The sequence below is a fragment of the Micromesistius poutassou genome (assembly GCF_964030765.1).
Source record: "Micromesistius poutassou genome assembly, chromosome: 21".
Taxonomy (NCBI): Eukaryota; Metazoa; Chordata; class Actinopteri; order Gadiformes; family Gadidae; genus Micromesistius; species Micromesistius poutassou.
Window position 1 is genome coordinate 1199387 of NC_140291.1, and position 20000 is coordinate 1219386.

At 52.7% G+C, this 20000-nt stretch overlaps 2 protein-coding genes across 3 annotated transcripts in view; one reads left to right on the top strand and one right to left on the bottom strand.

Annotated features, from left to right (window-relative positions):
• The window catches only part of LOC311366995 (leucine zipper putative tumor suppressor 2 homolog), a 28328-nt gene extending 16493 nt beyond the window's left edge, over positions 1 to 11835 (top strand). For both annotated transcript variants that reach the window (XM_084485789.1, XM_084485790.1), the window contains exons 3-7: positions 4841 to 5440; positions 5901 to 6512; positions 6651 to 6773; positions 7979 to 8125; positions 9447 to 11835. In XM_084485789.1, coding sequence (XP_084341915.1) covers positions 4868 to 5440; positions 5901 to 6512; positions 6651 to 6773; positions 7979 to 8125; positions 9447 to 10205 — 2214 coding nt within the window. In that variant the 5' untranslated portion in view covers positions 4841 to 4867 and the 3' untranslated portion in view covers positions 10206 to 11835. The remainder of the gene's footprint in view (positions 1 to 4840; positions 5441 to 5900; positions 6513 to 6650; positions 6774 to 7978; positions 8126 to 9446) is intronic.
• A 940-nt stretch (positions 11836 to 12775) lies between these two features.
• The window catches only part of LOC311366731 (PDZ domain-containing protein 7-like), a gene marked incomplete at both ends in the record, with an annotated part of 13519 nt that continues 6294 nt past the window's right edge, over positions 12776 to 20000 (bottom strand). The window contains 12 exons of the mRNA XM_084485526.1: positions 12776 to 12931; positions 13258 to 13358; positions 13623 to 13745; positions 13890 to 14059; positions 14162 to 14357; positions 15357 to 15428; positions 15632 to 15723; positions 16460 to 16554; positions 16780 to 16910; positions 17515 to 17670; positions 18280 to 18509; positions 19495 to 19672. Coding sequence (XP_084341652.1) covers positions 12776 to 12931; positions 13258 to 13358; positions 13623 to 13745; positions 13890 to 14059; positions 14162 to 14357; positions 15357 to 15428; positions 15632 to 15723; positions 16460 to 16554; positions 16780 to 16910; positions 17515 to 17670; positions 18280 to 18509; positions 19495 to 19672 — 1700 coding nt within the window. The remainder of the gene's footprint in view (positions 12932 to 13257; positions 13359 to 13622; positions 13746 to 13889; positions 14060 to 14161; positions 14358 to 15356; positions 15429 to 15631; positions 15724 to 16459; positions 16555 to 16779; positions 16911 to 17514; positions 17671 to 18279; positions 18510 to 19494; positions 19673 to 20000) is intronic.

A 20000-nucleotide genomic window follows, 5' to 3' on the forward strand; every position in this document is an offset into this window, starting at 1 on the left:
GTGTGTGTGTGTGTAACGAAAGAGAAACAGTGAATGGGGGCCTCTGCCCGATCCGGACTCCAGCTCAGCCAATATCTTAAGTGCAACAACAGAACAGAAATAACTGCATCCTTTTCTTGAATGCACTATGGTCTCTGCCCCATCGCTCACCCACCACACGCACACACAGACTGCTAAATCTCTGGACTAAAGTGGGCAGCATACTTTGATAGGAGTAGATATTATTTTGTGTGGCCGGGACCGGACAATTAGTCCTGTGGAATCTCTGTGGAGATGGAAATCACATCAAAATAATCCAGGCCACCTCGCTTTCCTGACTAACCAAACTGCATTTGCGTTGTCATTCTCGTCACCTGTGGACATTTTCAAGTTACAAAATCTTCTAGCTGCGAGCAAGTGCCAAAAACAAACTTTGGCGAAGTTGACGTTCGTTTCGATTTCTCCGCAATCGCGTCATTTTGTTCCTATAACCTCGCCTATAAACGTCTTCTCTCCCTGGTGAAGTACGGGGGCCGATTCCCCTAGAACCCAACCCGCACGTCCCCCGTGAGCCACGTGTCTGTGACCCCCAGGGGCCCCGACGCTGTCTGGAAACCCAGGCACCTGGCACGGAGACAGCCGGTGTTCGCTGGGGGCCACTTAGCACAACAGGTCGGCTGTACGGGTGGCAAAGGAGTTGGCCCCGTCTGGAGAAACAAAAATAGCTTAGTCACACTTTCACCGCATGCTCCACTTTCCCCCGGGTTTCCAGATAGCGAGCGGGAGAGAGGTGGAGAGGGAGAGAGGTGGATGGCAGGAGACAAGGGAAGAGAGGTGGAGATGGAGAGGGAGAGAGGTGGATGGGAGGAGACAGGGGAGAGAGGTGGAGATGGAGAGGGAGAGGGAGGTGGATGGGAGGAGACCGAAGAGAGAGATGGAGATGGAGAGGGAGAGAGATGGATGGGAGGAGACAGGGGAGAGAGGTGGAGATGGAGAGGGAGAGGGAGGTGGATGGGAGGAGACCGAAGAGAGAGATGGAGATGGAGAGGGAGAGAGGTGGATGGGAGGAGACAGGGGAGAGAGGTGGAGATGGAGAGGGAGAGAGGTGGATGGGAGGAGACAGAGGAGAGGAGGGGTGTTTATGAGACGAGGAGGAGATGGCGAGAGAGAAAGAGGTGAGAGCGCAGCGGGAGAGCGACGTTTATGGTTTGAAGAAGGGGGAGGGAGAGAGGTGGGAGAGAAGAGAGAGAGAGAGAGATGGAGAGGTTTACATGAGAGGGGAGAGGATGGAGAGAGAGAGAGGTGGGAGAGAAGGGAGAGAGGTGTTATGTCAGATGGGAGAGAAGAGAGAGAGTGTGTGTGTGACGGGGAAGAGGTGGGCGATAAAAAAAATGATTGATGAAAGCGTGAAGGAGCAGGGAGGGTGATTTCCGGAAGTGTTTGTTTGGAAGTGTGTTTATGTTCCTGCAGGCTCTCAGACACTGTAAACAAGCCTGTTGCATGTCTCTCGCTCTCTCTTTTTCGCTCGCCCTCTCTCTGGCTGTCTTTCGCTCTTTCTCTTTTTCGCTCGCTCTCTCTCTCGCTGTCTTTCGCTCTCTCTCTCTCTCTCTCTCTCTCTCTTTCGCTCTCTTTTTTGCTCTCGCTGTCTCTCGCTCCCTGGCTCTGTCCTCGCCTCTCTGTCCCTAGTCCAGGTTCTCTCGTCTCCGTCCAGGTCCCACAGGGCAGTGGGCTGAGCTCCACACCTCCTCCAGACGGACAGCAGTGGCCTGTGGGCTGTATTTTTAGACTCGCGTGGCCCTGGATTGGGCGTGCATGGTGCGGCACTGACAAAGAGAGAGTTAGTGGGAGCTTACTCAGGGGGACTGAAAAGCACGTCTGTGTGACGTTGCTTCTCACCCGAGGGTCAGTGCAGCCTCTGTGTACTGTATGTTTGTGTGTGTGTGTGTGTGTGTGTGTGTGTGTGTGTGTGTGTGTGTGTGTGTGTTCTCTACCGCGGATTTCTTCACCTCAACCAGCTCACTAGTTTCAGGTTTTTCCACGTGCAGACCCTCGTTTACGAGAATGTGAGCGAGAGTGAACAGATTTCAATAAGTCCGGCTGAGGTTTATGATTTATGATTTTATTTGGATCCCCAGTAGCTGATGCAGAAGACGTCAGCCACTCTTCCTGGGGTCCACACACAACATACAGAGGTGGTGAGCAACACTGAACATTAAAGTGGATCGCCATCGTAAAACATATAGTGCTTTTTATGATTTTTGCAAAGCAAACTTCCTCTTGAATGACGTAGACCACAGTGGAAAACGCGATACGCCGCAAGCATCCGAGCACACCTGTGGGTGCCTTTTAACGACCCGAGGGCCAGTGTTTGATTAAACACGTGCCCCGCTCGGGCCGTAACCTCCATCTGTGGTCCCCGGCCATAAAGTACTCCAAACTAATTAACGTTGGCTGTCACATTAACATGAACTGGGTCCTACCTTCACTGTCCTCACAAAGTTAAACATAAAAAAACACACATCTGTTTATCTTGTTGCAGCCCGCTCCATCATTGGGGTGACAGGATAGGACTGTATGAAAAGCATCCCCCTCATCCCACTCCAGTGTTTGTACAAGACACTAAGAAAGGGACTCTGAACCCCTTTGTCGGCCCCTCTTCCCCTCCTCAGCCTTCTCCCTTTTCTGGTTCCTAAGGGCCCCAATCACCATGACAACTGATAGACCATAGGGAGTGTGCAGCGTAGTTACACCAAAACAGCCCTTCAAAGGCCCCCCCTCCTCCTCCAGTCTAAACCCTGCATAGCTTCGCCTCTTCTCGGGAGGGATTAGAACCTATTCACCTCTGGGGGGTGGGGGGGGGGGGGCATGGAGGGCTGCGACACGAGACCCCCTGACTGATAATAATGCCCACCCTCTGGAATGCACCTCAAAGGGAAACAGTGCGAACCGCCCGTGATTCAGCTAGATTCCTTTTCTTGCGGGAGGTGGGAGGCGGTGTCATTCCGGCCACTCTCCATTATTCCAAACGTGTGATTAGTTAAAGCAGAAGTGAATGTGCGTGCCGAACCCTCCCGTTATTACGCGGGTTCTCAAGGTAATTGGTTAATTAAACTTTCTCTCACCTGATGGCATAGTTTCCTGTCACGCCGCTGCTATATTTAGCAGGGGTCCCCTCCTAGGGCTGTGTGTGTGTGCGTGTATCGGATGAGAGGATTAGCCTGGCTTTTTGTTCAGTTAAATATTGGTCGGGTTTTTAATGAGCTTCTTTAATGTCTTCCTAAAGACATCACTCTTTACACCGGCGAGATACTTAAGTTGTGTATCATGACTCTGTAATTAGGGATCAGATGTGGTTTGGATGGGCTAATTAACGTACTGCAATCACAGTGGTGTTTAGCCGGATGGTGCTGGTCCTTTTGGCAGGCTGGCCGCGTGCTGGGCCCTGCAGGGTCAGACTGGCAGAGGCTCTGAGAGACTTGGCTGGAACGGCCTACTACGGTTCCTGACAGGGCACCTAATGTATTGCCCCGCTCACCGGATGCCCACAGGGACTTCCACTCTGTGAAGTGTTTACATTTTGTATTGAGGCCCTTCGTGAAGGGTTGGGTGAACTACAGAGTCTCTAAATAAAGCACAATTGAAAGGAAAGGTTCCGGATGAGATTCTATCAAACCACCTCGACGCCGCGGGCCGTAAATCTGTTTCGGCCCCACTCAATACATCCTGATTTATCTTCTCCGGGGGAAACCGAAGGCTTGGCACGCTTTGCCCCGGTGGCTGCAGTGATCTGTACTCTGTACGACTTTGTCTTTTGGTGCTTGTGTGCAGATTGAAACGCCAGCGAGACAGGACACACACGTCACTCAGACATCCCTGCCTTCTGGGAGTTCTGGCAGTGATGATGGGTTTCAAACCACAGCCGTTCACAACCCTCTCTAATCTCACTCGACCTCTTCCTACCCCTGGGTCTCTGGTCATTGTTCTTCACTCACCACCGCTGTGCTGTTCACCACCGAAGGGGGGGCAGGGGTCATGCTATTGAAGGCAGGCAGTGTCTATCTGTAGCAAGGCCAAGGTCAAACTAACAACATGAGTAACACGTGGACTCATGTCGATGTTTGATGTTGGTCTGACATTGTTAGGATCCCGTCTGTATGAATTGCACCTAGCACAAAACAAACTTTCCTAATTCAGATTCCATTCGGCCGCTCTTTGCTTGTATTGTTTTGATTCAGATTCTGAAGTTGCTACTCTCTTGCTGTCAATCCAAGTAGCCAGAATGCTAGGAGCCATTTTGCAACTCCAACTACTCGCTAAAGCAGAATGAACTCTTTGCACTTCGCCTGCCCTGAACCCACTTATTCTACAGCCTGAATGGGCTTAGTAACTAGTCCTGTGTGTGTGTGTGTGTGTGTGTGTGTGTGTGTGTGTGTGTGTGTATGTGTGTGTGTGTGTGTGTGTGTGTGTGTGTGTGTGTGTGTGTGTGTGTGTGTGTGTGTGTGTGCGGACCAAACCCCGGACTCTCTGAAGTCTCTGATCCGCGTGGCCGTCCCTGGCTCCCTGTTGTGTTTCGTCTGGGTTTCTCTGTATATTTACAGTAGAATCAGCCTCATGTTCTCCCAGACTGTTCCCACAAGCCCGGAGTACAGAAGGCTGCTCCCGTCTAACCCCGGAGCAATCACCCGCCCGCCCGCTGAAGGTCCCTTGATCGCCGCGGCCCGGGTGTTTACAGGTCGCCCTGGCAGAGCCCTGGGAAGCAAAACACGCATTCCTCCAGCCTCCAGCCTCCAGCCTAACCCTCCCTCTGGAGCCAGCCCAGCCACTGTGTGTCCACTCAGAGTTTCCCTCTCCTTCCTTTCAGAGCGAGCCGCCCCGAGGCCCAGCTGCCATGGCCTTGGTTCAGCCGCTGCCCGTCTCCTCTGACCACCTCAAGCCAGGCCCCGCCGGCGGCGCGGCCACGTCGTCCCGCAGCCGCCGTACCTCCGGCCACGGGTCCCCGGTGGGGCCCGGGCCCCCGCCGCCGCCCTCGCTCGAGACCATGGGCTCCGTCAGCAGCCTCATCGCGCCGCGCCCCGCCCCCTACCACGAGCGCCAGCGCCGCATGACCGTCAGCGGCGGCGGGGAGCAGGGCGCCAGGCACGCGCGGAGGGCCACGCCGGGGGCCGGCCTGGGGCCCGACTCGCCGCAGGACGCCCTGCTCCTCCTGCGTCGCTCCCCACCGCCGCCCGTCAAGAGGCAGAGCTCGGCCACCGCCGGCCGCACGGACGACGCCTACGCCTACCTGAACGAGGAGTACGTGGAGGACTGGACCGTCAGCCAGGTCACGCCCCCCAGCCTCAGCGGCCTCCCCGACGAGGTCAGCGGCGGCAGCGGCGGTGGCGGCGGGGGGGGGGCGGGCTGGAGCGGGACCATGGGGGGACCCCCTCCCAAGCTGGTGCCGATATCGGGGAAACTGGAGATGGTGAGTCTGTGTTCCCTTAAAGCGGACATATGACACCACCACCAGGTGTGTGTGATTAGCCGTCACAAGCCGTTTTGAAAATGTGCCGCTTCTGACATCACAGGTGGGCGTGTCTACTTAGAAGACGTGTGCTGGATAGATCAGTCTACCGGCCTACCCCAGTGGACCGTAGCAAACGTTGCTCATCTATCCGTCACACGCCCACCTGTGATGTCAGAAGCGGCACACACGCTTGTAATTTGGCTAATCACACTCCCACCTGGTGGTATAATATGCCCCCTTTGAATCACTTTCATTTAGTGTCCGTTAGAAATGTTTAAATGCAGAGAGTCCCTCGCCAGTGAAGGTTTGCCCTTCATTTGAACTTCAGCTCCGTCTTACCATTAGGCTTTGAGCCTGGCGGAAGGCGTCCACGGTTATATAATATATATAATAATAATAACCCACATCTCACCCTCAGAACATGGACAACGCGGTGCTGCGACCCACCGCCTTCAAACCCGTGGTCCCCAAGAGCCGCAGCTCCATGCAGTACCTGTCCCCCCGCCACGGCCCGAGCAGCCAATCGGGGAGCCAGAACAACCTGAACCTGCTCAGCCCCGCCCACACCGAGGCCACGCCCTCCTGCTCGGACAAGCGCAGCAGCTACGGCAGCCGGGGCCAGGCCGCCAGCCAGTCCTGCTCCATGTCCGACTCCGGGCGGACCTCCCTGTCCAGCCTGCCCCCCTACCCGGGGCCCGGCTACGGCCAGGGGTCCTCGGAGGCCCCGGGGCCCGCGGGGGGCCACCTGGAGCCCGTGAAGGCGGGCCCCGGGGCGGTCAACGGCCACGGCCACCACGGACACTCCAACTCCGACAGCGGCCGCTCGTCCTCCAGCAAGAGCACGGGCTCGGGGTCGCTGGGCGGCCGGGGCCAGCCCCTGTCGGACAGCGGCTCGGCGGGCCGCTCGCCGGGGCCCCTGGAGGGCTACGAGGGCGTGGTCCGCGACCTGGAGGACAAGCTGCGGGAGCGCGAGCTGGAGCTGCAGCAGCTCCGCGACAACCTGGACGAGAACGAGGCGGCCATCTGCCAGGTGCGATGATAATACGACAAGAGCTAAAAATGTAAAATTTATGAAAGAAATGTTATTGTTACCTGAGACACCTGAGAGGACCCTCACCGCCCCCCTCCCCCCCCCCCCTCTCTCCCACCCCCCCCGTCTGCACCTCAGGTCTACGAGGAGAAGCAGAAGCGCTGTGAGCTGGAGCTGGAGGAGCTGAGGCAGGGCTGTGCCACCCGCATGCAGACCGCCTCGCAGAAGTCCCAGCGGGCCCAGCAGGTGCTGCAGTTACAGGTCAGACTCGGGGCCCCTGTAGCGGTTACAGGTCGGGCCCCTGTAGCGGTTACAGGTCGGGCCCCTGTAGCGGTTACAGGTCGGACTCGGGCCCCGACCTGTAGCGGTTACAGGTCAGGCCCCTGTAGTGGTTACAGGTCAGACTCGGGGCCCCTATAGCGGTTACAGGTCGGGCCCCTGTAGCGGTTACAGGTCGGGCCCCTGTAGCGGTTACAGGTCAGACTCGGGCCCCTGTAGCGGTTACAGGTCGGGCCCCTGTAGCAGTTACAGGTCAGACTCGGGCCCCTGTAGCGGTTACAGGTCGGGCCCCTGTAGCAGTTACAGGTCAGACTCGGGCCCCTGTAGCGGTTACAGGTCGGGCCCCTGTAGCGGTTACAGGTCAGACTCGGGGCCCCTGTAGTTCTGCATTTCTTACAGGTTCAGAAACCCTCTGGTTTGCGTGCACACACAGCCAGAGGTACCCTGTCCCTACTCCTGCACAGACACTGGGTTCCACACATGACGCTTATCTTTTCATTGGAGTTGCGACGCCACTGTTTTCGCGATATGGATTTTAAGCAGAGTCACTTTCATTTGGTGCATTGGCCTACATACTGGCTGAAAGCATCGGAGGGCCAGAGCACGTGAGCTGCAGCACGGTGTTCCATCACGTCCTCCCAGTCCGGCGGCCACGCTGGGACAGAGTGAAGCCTCAACAGCTCCTCGCGTCTGCTCCCAATTCTTCCGATCGCCCTGCTTCCAGCCACGAATCCCCTCGTTGTGTCGAATGTGCCGGCCAACAAGATGAGCTTTTTTTCCGACCACAGCACTTCAGAAAAACCAAGCAAATTACTGATGGAACCATATGTCCGATGTTGCAGAGTATTTCTGATTGCTCTTGGAATTGGAGAGGCCTTTTGGCAGAGCTGCTAAGGAAGCAGAAAAGGGAATATTCTACTTCTGTGTTGAATAGCCGCTGTGTATAGACCATGTGTCTCTCTGCCCGATGCTGGCACTTATGGTTCTGTGTCCCAGATACATATCTGGAGAGGTAGAAGTCTGCTACGGCAGGAGTTCTTGGCTAGGCAGCTAACGTCGAAACCAACGGCGGCTATTTGTCGCAGAAGTATAAATTAGCCTCGAGACTCTGAGGTATTGGAGGGTCCACATGATGAGGGACCGTTGAGTTTCACCGTGTGCTCTTCTTCTGCGGTACGGGCCTCCAGGTGTACCAGCTCCAGCAGGAGAAGAAGAAGCTGCAGGAGGACTTCTCCCAGCTGCTGCAGGAGCGGGAGCAGCTTGAGGAGCGCTGCTCCTCCTACGAGCATGAGAAGATCCAGGCCGGGCCGCGCCTGGAGGAGACCAAGTGGGAGGTGAGAGCGGAGTTCAACTTAAGTCACGCGTAGACTGTGAACGACACGGACGCAGCATCCACCTCGTGACCCATTGGTTTGTTCATGACCTTTTGGAGGGTATAGATTTTGCCTACTGAGGACGGCGCCTTGGCTGGGAGCAGAGGGTCATTTTATGTTTTCACTTAAATAAAGAGTGAGAGGAACCGGTCTCATTCACCAGGGCTTCACAAAGAGAGACGGTCATGGATGCCGCTCGCAATCAGGGCGAGTCCATTTCATTTGTATGGGCCTTAATCACAGTCACAGGCTGAAAAGGCTTCATATGCCACACTATACGACACCCCAGCCCCCCCCCCCCCGAACTCTTATGCCCTCCACAGGGCATGGAAAAACTCCCTTAACTGTGGAGGAGGAACCCCTGAGAAGGGACGGGGGTGGTGAAGATGTTGGGCCTAATGGGCAGACATAATGGTAGCATAACGAGCAAAACAATTGCTGGGGAAATAGAAAATGAGCAATTTCTGTAAATCCATAAAATGGTAATGATATGGCATGCTCTGTATAACCCACGTGTTCCATGGCCCCCCAAAAAAAAAGAAAACGATTCTCAATGATATCTAGGGGATGTAATTCCACTCTAGTAGGTTTGGAGCCCCAGGACTCATCAAGTCTCTGGGATTAAAATGTAGTTCATTGTGATTACCTCAGCAATGGCAGAGATACCTTGGAGAGAGCAGACGTCGATGAACATGTATTAAACTGCTTTTGAAACACTGCATGCTCTGTCTATTTAGCATCCAGACAGAAATCGATAATGAATTTGATTTCCTTCACGCTGCCAAACAGCCCTCCGCATTCTCGTCCAAGAGTCTTAGAAAGGTAACTACTGTAGCGTAGGTGGGAACTCACGCTGGGGAGTGGAGAGTATGCAAAAACATGACCCTGGAGTTGGATTGTACTAAGCACTTTGTGATATTCACTCACTGACGAGGGTAAAGAACACAACCCATACAAAGGCAACAAGCTCCAACAACATTTAAGTTCATCTTAAAGTTCAAGACATTCCCAAGGGCACTACCAACGTTACCAATGATCATTTAATATTAGGGTTAGGTAGGTTATTAGACTCTATCTAAGCCAGTGTACCAAGCTGCAAAGTCTGTACCAGGTGCAAAGCCTTATTCCACCAGCGGCCGTGTTTGTTCTAACGCTAACGCCGGGCGGTGCAACTGAATCTAGAATCCATTAGGTATCCAACGCCGATCAGAAAGAGCAGGAACCACAACCGTCTTACGTCTGTCCCTCACCCCCCCTCCCCCCCCTCACCCCCCACCACCAGGTGTGCCAGAAGTCCGGGGAGATCTCCCTGCTGAAGCAGCAGCTGAAGGACGTGCAGGGGGAGCTGGCGCAGCGCGTGGGCGAGATCGTGTCCCTGCGGGGCCAGCTCCGCGACGCCCGCGGCGAGCTGACCAACGGCCAGGCGCTGCTGCAGGAGGCCCACGCCAACGGCCGCACGCGCACCCTGGAGCTGGAGGTGTGCGAGAACGAGCTGCAGCGGCGCAAGAGCGAGGTGGAGCTGCTCCGCGACAAGGCGGCGCGGCTGGAGGAGGAGCTGGCCCGTCTGCGGGAGGCGCTGGCCGGCCAGGGCCAGAACCAGGGCCAGTGCCAAGGCCACCAGAACCAGAACCAGGGGGCCCGGCGCTGCCAGGTGTTCCAGGAGGCGGAGGAGCAGCTGCTGGCGTACGAGAGCGACGAGGCGGCGGCCCAGCGGCAGGGCGGCGCCGGGGGCGGGGAGGCCCTGCAGGGCATGAGGCTGCAGATGGACCGCATGCGGGCGGAGCTGTCGCGGGAGAGGCAGCGGGCGGAGGAGCAGGTGGGCGGCTTCCGCGAGGAGCGGCGCGTCTGGCAGGAGGAGAAGGACAAGGTGATCCACTACCAGAAGCAGCTGCAGCACAACTACGTGGAGATGTACCGCCGCAACCAGGAGCTGGAGCGCGCGCTGAGGGAGCTCAGCCTGGAGCTGGACAGCCGCGAGGAGGAGGACGAGGGCAGCGGCAACGAGATCCACTTCGACGAGGTCGCCGCCACGGAGATATGACTCCCCGCCCCGGCCCACCGCATCCCTCTCACCCTCTTCTGGATTTGCACTTTTGTCTGTTGAAATTATATATATATATATGTGTATGTTTATATATATATATATATATATCTTCTCCTGATGTGGAGTCGATTGTAGACACAGGGGCGACATAAGCAGATCCGCAGTTTACAGTTGGATCTTTTGTTGTCCTGTATTCTAATTCTCCGTTCGAAAAAGCCAAATCCTTCACATTGTTCTTCGTGTCTTTCTGGCATCATGGCGTCCTGTCCATGTTTTCCTAATCGAGTCTTCGTCGTCGAAACCTGCCACAGATTGATGGAGAGACTCCGTGGGCAACACAGGCGTCACCCACAGCGATTTAAATACCGGCCCTCGTGATTCGGTCAAGCTGTGTGTGCTGGAGCCCCGACGTGCTTGGGAACCGTTCCCCCCTCCGCACGCCGTTCCAGCAATCATTATCCATCTGCGCTGCCACTGACTCACTCCAACCGGGCAGCCCACGTAGTTTAATAACTGACACACACACAAACACTTCATGATTGGAGGCTTTGGGGAGGTCTGGACGGGTGAGATGTGTAGGTTTTGACGTCAAAGCGCTTTTGCTGATATTATCAGAGGTTCATCTCGTTGATTTAAAAACACATTTAGGTTGCAAATGGATATTATTTGGATAGATAAGGGTATATACAAAAATAAACAAATGTGGATATAGTTACATTATTGTATTGGGGAAAAACACACAACGATCTGGCTAAATTCTGTTGCTGGCATCAGGACAGATACTTTATGTTGTGGAGACAGCAGTGGAGAAGGCGGTGAAATTTCAGGACAGGTACACTAAAGAACTTAACTTCCCAATCAAGATGTCCTTGAGGAATCTTTTCCAGTTGTTTTGATAGATTTGTGGTCTGGTTATTATTGCGTGGCCAAGCAGTTGTGGTGCGGTCTGGAACAGCGTGGGTGAAGACAATCTGAGGAATTCTGGTTGTGAGTGTTTGGAGTCAATTGGCCTTCAGCAATAAATAAATCATTCCTGGATTACATGGACACTCCTCACATGGGATTGGTGTAATCTTCTCCCCCCTTGCATTCCATGGTTTTCTGTTGCTGGCTTTACAGAAAATGTACACAACTACTATGGGCTCAACAGGACTTCTTTTTTTTTCACTAATCGTGCAGCATAAAGTTCTGTGTTTGGGTTTTTCCATCGAGTTCTATATTTTATGTTCCTCCATTTTGAAAAAGCTTTTTTGTAACTCTGTTGAGGTTAGGTACCTTGCACTGAATGATTGGCATTTTACAGTTAAGCAAATCTTATAACAACATCTTGGCTGACTTTCTGTTTTTAACCAGGCATGGCTGACCAGTTAACTTCCAGCTAAAACACTTTGTTGTGTATGACATTACTGGAACACACGCACACACACACACCCCTCCCCCCCCCGCTGGTAACTGAAGTATAATGTTCATAGATCACTGTAGATATCCCTATCACAAAAAAGTCATTTGATGGTGATGTAACCCAGTTATCTTACAGAGATGTTGTAAATCTCAATGCATAGCCACTGTGATTAGACCAAAGCAATGTTCCGTGCCCTGTTGTTCGCTCCGCCAGTAAGTTAACACATGTGACCGCTTCTGTGCTGGTTCCTTAGACTTTTATAATCCACAGTATTTGTATGAAGACATTAAATGTATATTTTCATGCTGTACATTTCTGGAAAACCAAGTTACTATGTTTTGAATAAAATTAATGAATGAAACTCCCCAGGCAGGTCGTTATTTCGCTTTTAGTTTTGTTGTCAGAGTTGAGACTTTTTTTCTTTTGGTAAAAAAAAAAAAAATGTTGATCTTGTTAAAGCAGAGAGTGTCAAGCACAGACATTATAAATAATGCAGGTTCCCAGTGACAACGGTTCTTGTTCATACATTGTCTCTAAATGATCATGTTTGTATTTTTCAGTTTAGGCATCAATAACAAGGACTTGTTTTCTCTAATGATATCAACCTTCCAGCGACTCTAAAACATATTTCCTTAAAGATACCCGTTGTTCGGCCATGTTTAAAGGGAATATCCGGCCAAAACACCCTGGATTACTGCAGACATTTCTTGCTTTGCATAACATTGTGGGACATGCCGTCATCATTCCAACGATAAGGCACAAGACCGCCCTCTTCAGGTAAGACAAGGTATTGAAAAACAAACCGCATTTGCGTTTCTTTGAGCTGTTGTTCAGCACATGGTCAAAATACTGCATTCATACAGCACTTCACTAACCTGCGGCTAATCAAAGCACTTCACAAACGGTGGTGCCTCACATTCACCCCTTCATGTGGGAGCGGTTAGGGTTAGGTGTCCTGTTGGGTGACGTTTGTCCGTCTCCTATCCCTAGCCTCAATGTTGCGTGTCAGTAAAGACACGGCTGACCCCACCAGACTACACAGTCTCGTCTCTGTTTGAGGAGGAGCTCCGACTGTGGACCGGCTGGTCCCATGGTCCCCAGGGGACCAGAGGGTCTGTCCGTCCGTCCCCCTCCGTCCCGCTGTCCCGCGTGGGGTCGGAGCGAGTCACTCTCCGTTCTCGGGGCTCTTGGGGACCTTCACGATGAACAGCATGGGGTCCTTGGCCTTGTTGCTGAAGGCTCTGCGGATGATGTCCACGGCGTGCTGGTGGGTGACCCCCTGCAGGGTGATCCCGTCCACCGACACCAGCTCAAAGCCAGCCTGGAGGGGAGGGCGGGGCAGGGCGGGGGAGAGAGGGGAGGGCGGGCGGGGGGAGAGAGGGGAGAGATGGGTTGGTACAGGACTTGAGCAGACGGGGAAACAAACTGATAAGCAGGGCTCTGCACATTAAGCCCATTTTGTGTGAGTGTGGAAAAAAAAAGACAAATATGAAATACTATTTTGGAATATTTTTGTCCAAAAGGTCCAAAAAGTAACTTTGGATTGGCCAAAAAAGATCAACTTTGATCAACTTTTTACGCACATATTTGAGTGATTGATAAACTCAAATAGACGTGAGGGGATTTCCATTATGAGGTTGAGTGTACCTTCAGGACGTCACAGGTGGACGCAGCTCCTCCAGGGAAGATCTTCTCTATCTTCACCACCGGCTGGACCTTGGACTCCATCCCTCCTGAGATACTGATGCCTGGAGACACAAGGGTGGTTCAGAAGAGGCTCCTGTTTAGCGGGGATGACTGTTGGACTGGGATTGTCCGCCCCCTGATCGTTAAAAAGTTGTTAAACATTTGTCAACATTTATATGAACCAACTTTCTAAGCCCCCCAAATGAGGAGGCAAAATCATTTTTTTACAACAAAAATATTTAACATCACACACTTCATCAGTCGTCTAGGGTTAGATCATTTGCGTGTTACTTTTTCGGCTGTTTGAAAATAGGACCGACGTTTACCCAGCGACTGCTTGGTCTTTGATATGCTGACCGTCTGCAGCTCGTACTCCTGGACAGCAGCGGTGCCGTTGAGTCCGTTCTGGGGCGCCGCGTCGGGGGCGGGCGACCGCGCCTCGTCTCCCTCTGGGGGGCCCCGAGAGCCCGAGGAGAACACCTGAGACAGCAGGGGCCTCCGGTGGGGCCCCCCCCCGCTGGGCAGCGTGAACACCGCGTCCCCAGCCCTCTCTCCTCCTCCTCCACCTCCACCTCCTCCTCCTCCACCTTTACTCTTGGAGTGTCCGTTCTTCAGGGCCGACCGTCCCCGCTCCGTCACGGCGGCCCGGTCCCCGGGGCCCGGGTGGGCGGGCGGGCGCGGCGGCGTCGCCTCGTCGTCGAAGTGCACGGAGCGGATGGTGCTGATGTCCGAGCGGAGGGGCGGGACTCGGGACTCTGCGGCGCTGCCGCCGTGGGCCAGCAGCCAGTTAGGCAGCGGGGGGAGGGGGGAGGAGTAAGAGGAGGAGGAGGAGGTCGAGGTCGTGGTGGCGGCGGCGGTGTGAGACGGGTCGTATCGGGGCTTGAGGGCGTAGCTGTCCAGGGGGATGTCCAGGAGAGGGGAGAAGGCCCCGGCGGCGTGGGGCCGCTCCCTGCTGCGGCGCCGCGAGGTACCGGACACCCGCAGCCGCCCCAGCCCCTCCTGCAGGCGGCTCTCCCTCTCCACCTCCCTGGAGCTGCAGAGCTCGAAGCCGCCCTGGGAGTCTGGAGAGGGACGCGTCGGTCGGGTTACAAACACACACAGCGCAACGCAAACACACACAGCGCAACGCAAACACACACAGCAAATACAAACACACACAGCGCAACGCAAACACACACAGCGCAACGCAAACACACAGCGGAATACAAACACAGAGAGCAAATACAAACACACACAGCGCAACGCAAACACACACAGCGCAACGCAAACACACACAGCAAATACAAACACACACAGTGCAACGCAAACACACACAGCAAATACAAACACACACAGCAAATACAAACACACACAGCGCAACGCAAACACACACAGCGCAACGCAAACACACACAGCAAATACAAACACACACAGCAAATACAAACACACACAGCGCAACGCAAACACACACAGCAAATACAAACACACACAGCAAATACAAACACACACAGCGCAACGCAAACACACACAGCGCAACGCAAACACACAGCGGAATACAAACACAGAGAGCAAATACAAACACACACAGCGCAACGCAAACATAGACAGCAAATACAAACACACACAGCGGAACACAAACACACAGCGGAACACAAACACAGACAGCAAATACAAACACACACAGCGCAACGCAAACATAGACAGCAAATACAAACACACACAGCGGAACACAAACACACAGCGGAACACAAACACAGACAGCAAATACAAACATATCACAGCGGAACACAAACACAGAGCGGAATACAAACACACACAGCAAATACAAACATATAGACAGCAAATACAAACACACACAGCGCAACGCAAACACAGGTGAACCCCCTGTTTCAGCTCGGATTCAAACACAATCACACAATCAAAAATATTGAATTCTGGGAGTCGTAGGAAGGAGGCATCACGGTATCATTTAAAAAAACTGATAAAACGGCGGTACATTGTTATGTTCAAGGTCATAGAATACATAGTATCTTTGGGGTGACCCAGTGAGGGTGAGGAGGCGGAGGAGGCCGCCTGCTCACCGGGGATAGGGGTGATGAGGTGTCTCTTGGGGGCTCGTCCTGACGCCGGGGAGCGCAGCGGCGTGGGTTTGACTGTGACCGAGACAGGACGCACGTGTTGTTATGTTATGTTAAGTTATAAAGCGGTCAGGACTTCTTACAACTTATTCGCCCGAAAAGAGACGACACGCCCCAATCACATCGCAGGACATGAGCAGAGGCAGAGGCATGAAAACATTATGAGATGAACCAGAAGTGTCCGGACGTGGCGGGTGAACCACGCTGACCATACGCACGGGAGCGGTACTTGAGGATGTCGTAGGCCTCCACCTCAAACGGGGTCACCATGTCGTTGAAGGGCTCCAGGTCCACAGGAGCCACCAGCATTCTGGGAAACAAACGACACAAAACGATGGAACGGGGCCGTTCCGCACAGCGGCCTTCACCGCTGTACAAATGAAATGCGTTTCAGTGACGCCGAAAGGTGAGGCGAGAGAGAGCAGCAATGTATAAAATAAGAAGAAGATGACCCAATGTCACTACCATTTACTTACTATATGCTGACCATACTGCACTTTCAAGTGAAGCTTCGATTGCACAGTGCAGATTTATATTGCTTGCTCATAATGCAGGAATGGAGGAAAAGTGAAAGTGGAAAGAAAGTGAAACATTTTGATGGGAAATGCAGCCGCGATGGATGGACGGACGAGACATTCACGGCCTGTACTCACTTAAGATATATATATATATAAGATATGATTGAGAGCTGTACTAGTCTTCCAAATGATTATGCAAGAGCAATACTATTTTTATCGAACTCCCAATGGGATCCTACAAGCCAATCACATCACAGACCGTATGCACGGAAGCCTACTCTACTTAAAGTCACAAGAATAGACACAAGTACACTCTATGTAAAGTATCCATAGTGAAGCAGCACGCTCCTTCACTGTCTATTTGGGCCAACTGGTTTGCTCTTCCAATGTCCAATCCTCGAGGAAAAATATGCAAAACCTGCCTTTATTTTAGAATAAACACTAAAATAAACGAGTGTGACGGGAGTGAATCTGTTAAAGTCTAAACACTGTACAGCCTTAGCTTCTGTCCACAGAGCGCTGCCTCACCTGATCTCCCTCAGCAGCAGCAGCTTCTCCGGACGATCCAGAACCTCCACCAGGTGCAGCACAAAGTTCTCCACGGACCGCTCCACCGTGACGTACTGAACAGACACCGCACAACGTTAGCGAGCCGCTGAGCCTGAAGGGTCAGAGGTCAGGTCTGGCTCTGAGCGCGTCTTTGTAAAAGTAAATGAAAGCTGCTACAAATGTAGCGTCATAAGTGTTTCTGCTAGGCTCCTGCTACGAATAGCAGGCCGTTGCTATGGACGCTATTTCTGACATTCATTCATTCATTCATTCATTCGTCGGGGCGAGACGGTGATCACCTTGTGGCAGGCCCTCATCACCGAGGCCACCTCGTCGTCGGTCAGCAGCCTGCGGGACATGTCCTCCACGGCCCCCAGCATGGCCGGGTCGGGCATCTCGCCGGGCCCCCCCCGGCCCCCGGGGTCCCCGTCTGGACACAGCAGCACATGAAGACATAGGGAGGGGAGGGCTCTCCTCTGCACATCTCTCGGCTCTCAGACTTATATTTGTAACTTGCTTTGGATACAAGCGTCTACTTCCTCACTAAATAGTGGATAGTGGATAGTGAATAGTGGATAGTGTAAAGTGAATAGTGTAAAGTGAATAGTGATCCATTTTCAGCATGGCTCTGTGCCCTGACTTGCTCTGCTCCCATGTGCTAGAAACAACAGTGTGCAACATATCAAAGCATTTCAAACAAACAGGGGAGGGTGATGTGGTCACACAGACAAAGTGGCCGGTTTGCATTCAAATCACACATGGCATGTGTGGCATTTCGTGTAAATTCGACACCCGAAATTGACAACCCGATTTTGGGTTGTAACTTGTAAAGTGCAGCTCCAGCTGCCCAGAATCTGCTTGTTTTTCCCCCTAAAATCGGCTTGTTTGCCTGGGCTGTGTGTATGAAATCGGCTTGTTCGTCTGGGTTTTCGTAACAAAACCTTCTAGTTTTTAAAATCGGATCGTTCGCCATTTTGAACGGCCTATTCTCCACCCAGCCGATCGTTGGGTTGTAACTCGCGACCCGGGCTGACCTCTAGAGGGGGACTTGGAGCGCCCCCTGGAGGCGTCCCTCCGGCGGCCGCCCCTGAACAGCAGGTCGATCAGTGTCTTGGACCGCTGCAGGGTGCTGCTCTTCTCCTCCGAGCCCTGGCCCTTCTGCTTCTTCTTGTCCTGCTTCTGGTTGATCTCTGTGGGGACGGGGGGGGGGGGGACAGGCGGTGAGCTGCTGCTGCTGCCGCTTCGTCACACACACAACGACACAAAAAACAAACCACTGGGCCTCGTGGTTACATTAAAGGTTGTGCTCCATTCATCAGCCTTGGGCTGAATTAAGCATTCATCCAATCTAATCTGTTGACTCTAATGCCCCCAGAGGCACAGAATGGAGTAGCAAATGTTAAGAAAGTTACCCTGTTTTGTGAAGCGTAAGGGGAGAAGGACAAAACTGCAAAACTGAATCATTACGCAGCCCCGAAGGTGACATGAATGGAATTAGTAAAGTTGTAATTGTTTGTGCATTTTTCAAAGATTTATATTTTGCATTTTGTCTGCTTTATTATAGAGAGGAAGACAGAGGGGAGGACATGCAGTAAATGACGCAGGCCAGATTCGATCCTGGGTCTCTGCGTTCAGGACTGTGCCCATATGGTACGCGCTTTAACCCAGTGCTCCACCGGGGCGCCCCTTGTATGTGCATTTTATAAACTGCACAAACTCCATAAAACGCAGAGTCCCCGGTGAACTCTGAACAAAGTGAGTCTTGAGCCTTTTCTTGCGGCCGCCGGTGAGCGCCTCACCGGCCACGGTGACCTGGCTCTGGGAGCGGCTGATGGGCCGCGTGGGCCTGCTCAGCGCCATGAGCACCGCCGTCTTGGTGGACTCCCTCTTGCCCTCTCGGGCCCCCTCGCCGCCGCCGTCCTCCCCGCCCCGGATCAGGGTGTCCCTGAGGAGCGTGGTGGCGCCCAGGCTGCGGCTGGTGTCTTGGTGGTCCGTCTGGATGGCCATCTCCGTGCGGCCAGACTCATACCTGTGGGGGGGGGGGGGGGGGGCACATCTTGTTGTTGTAGCCGTCACAGCCACTTGAAGGGGTGACGTTATGCCACCAGGTGTGGGTGTGGTTAGCCTTTACAAGCAGTTTGAAAAAATCTGCCCTTTTTTGGATGTTTAGTGACATCACAAGTGGGCGTGTCCACCTAGATGTGTGCTGGGTCGGTCAGTCGACCAGCCCTCCCATTGGACTGCAGCAAACGTCCCTTATCTATCCAGCATACATGTAGGTGGACTCTCCCACTTGTGATCGCAGGAAAATGCAGATTTTTCAAACGGCGTGAATTGGCTTATCACAATCACACCTGGTGGCCTGACATCACAGACAGTGGCTAAACTGATCCATCAATTGCATAACCTGAAATTGATGAATTTATTAGCATTGAATGAGATTAACAAATCGTCACCCTCTCAAAGTAATGGCCTAAGTCATATTTTCAAGTTGTTCAGAAAACAGAAAAAACTGAACCATATATTTATATTATACTCTTCTCTATATTCTATATATATATATATATATATATATATATATATATATATATATATATATATACTCTATATAACAGAAAAAACTGAACCATATATAGAGTATATTATACTCTATATATGGTTCAGTTTTTTCTGTTTTCTGAACAACTTGAAAACATGACTTAGGCCATTACTTTAAGAGGGTGACGAAATGTAAACACTATTAAATGAACTAGATGCCAGCTCGCAATTCTTTGCATGTCTGTGTACTCAGTCAGGCTCAGAGCTCATCTTGCATGGATGCTGAACTCGGTTCAGAATAAGATAATCATCATCAAGCATTGGGATTTCACCTTTGCATACCACCCATGTTTACAGCAATGAACCCCTAAATCCTCCCCCTACAGAATCGGATCTTAAAGCCTTCTTCCACGGAGGCCCCCGTTCCAGTATGAGCCTGCCCCAGGGGGGGTCGCTGCGTGAGCGCGCTCTCTGACCTCTGGTCCTCGGTGGAGATGCAGACGTCCACCATGTCCATGCCGAAGGGCAGGCTGGGGGGGAACATGACCTGGGACAGGCCGCTCAGGGAGCTGACCGGGGTCCCCGAGGACAGGGAGGAGGCGGAGGAGGTGGACCCCGAGCCCTGGGACGAGGACTGGGCTGTCCCGTTGGACACTGGGGGGGGTGAACACACGCATATCATTAGCATAATTAATATCAATGCTATTTTAATTCATAGAATTAGATTCATAGATGTGTTGTGTCAGCAAGTTTGTACACACGCATGACGCAATATATGATTTGTGTTAGTAAATAGCTGATTCCCCTTTAATATCACAACATCTTCAACACCATAATATAATTGATAGCTGTGGATGACGTCAAAAGACCGAATATATTTCCTAAATAATTCACCATTTAGTTATGATTTCTGCTTCAAGGGCTAGCATTTATTTGTGTAGCTCAGTCTATAATCGTCTCTGGACTCTCTCCAGCAGTGCGA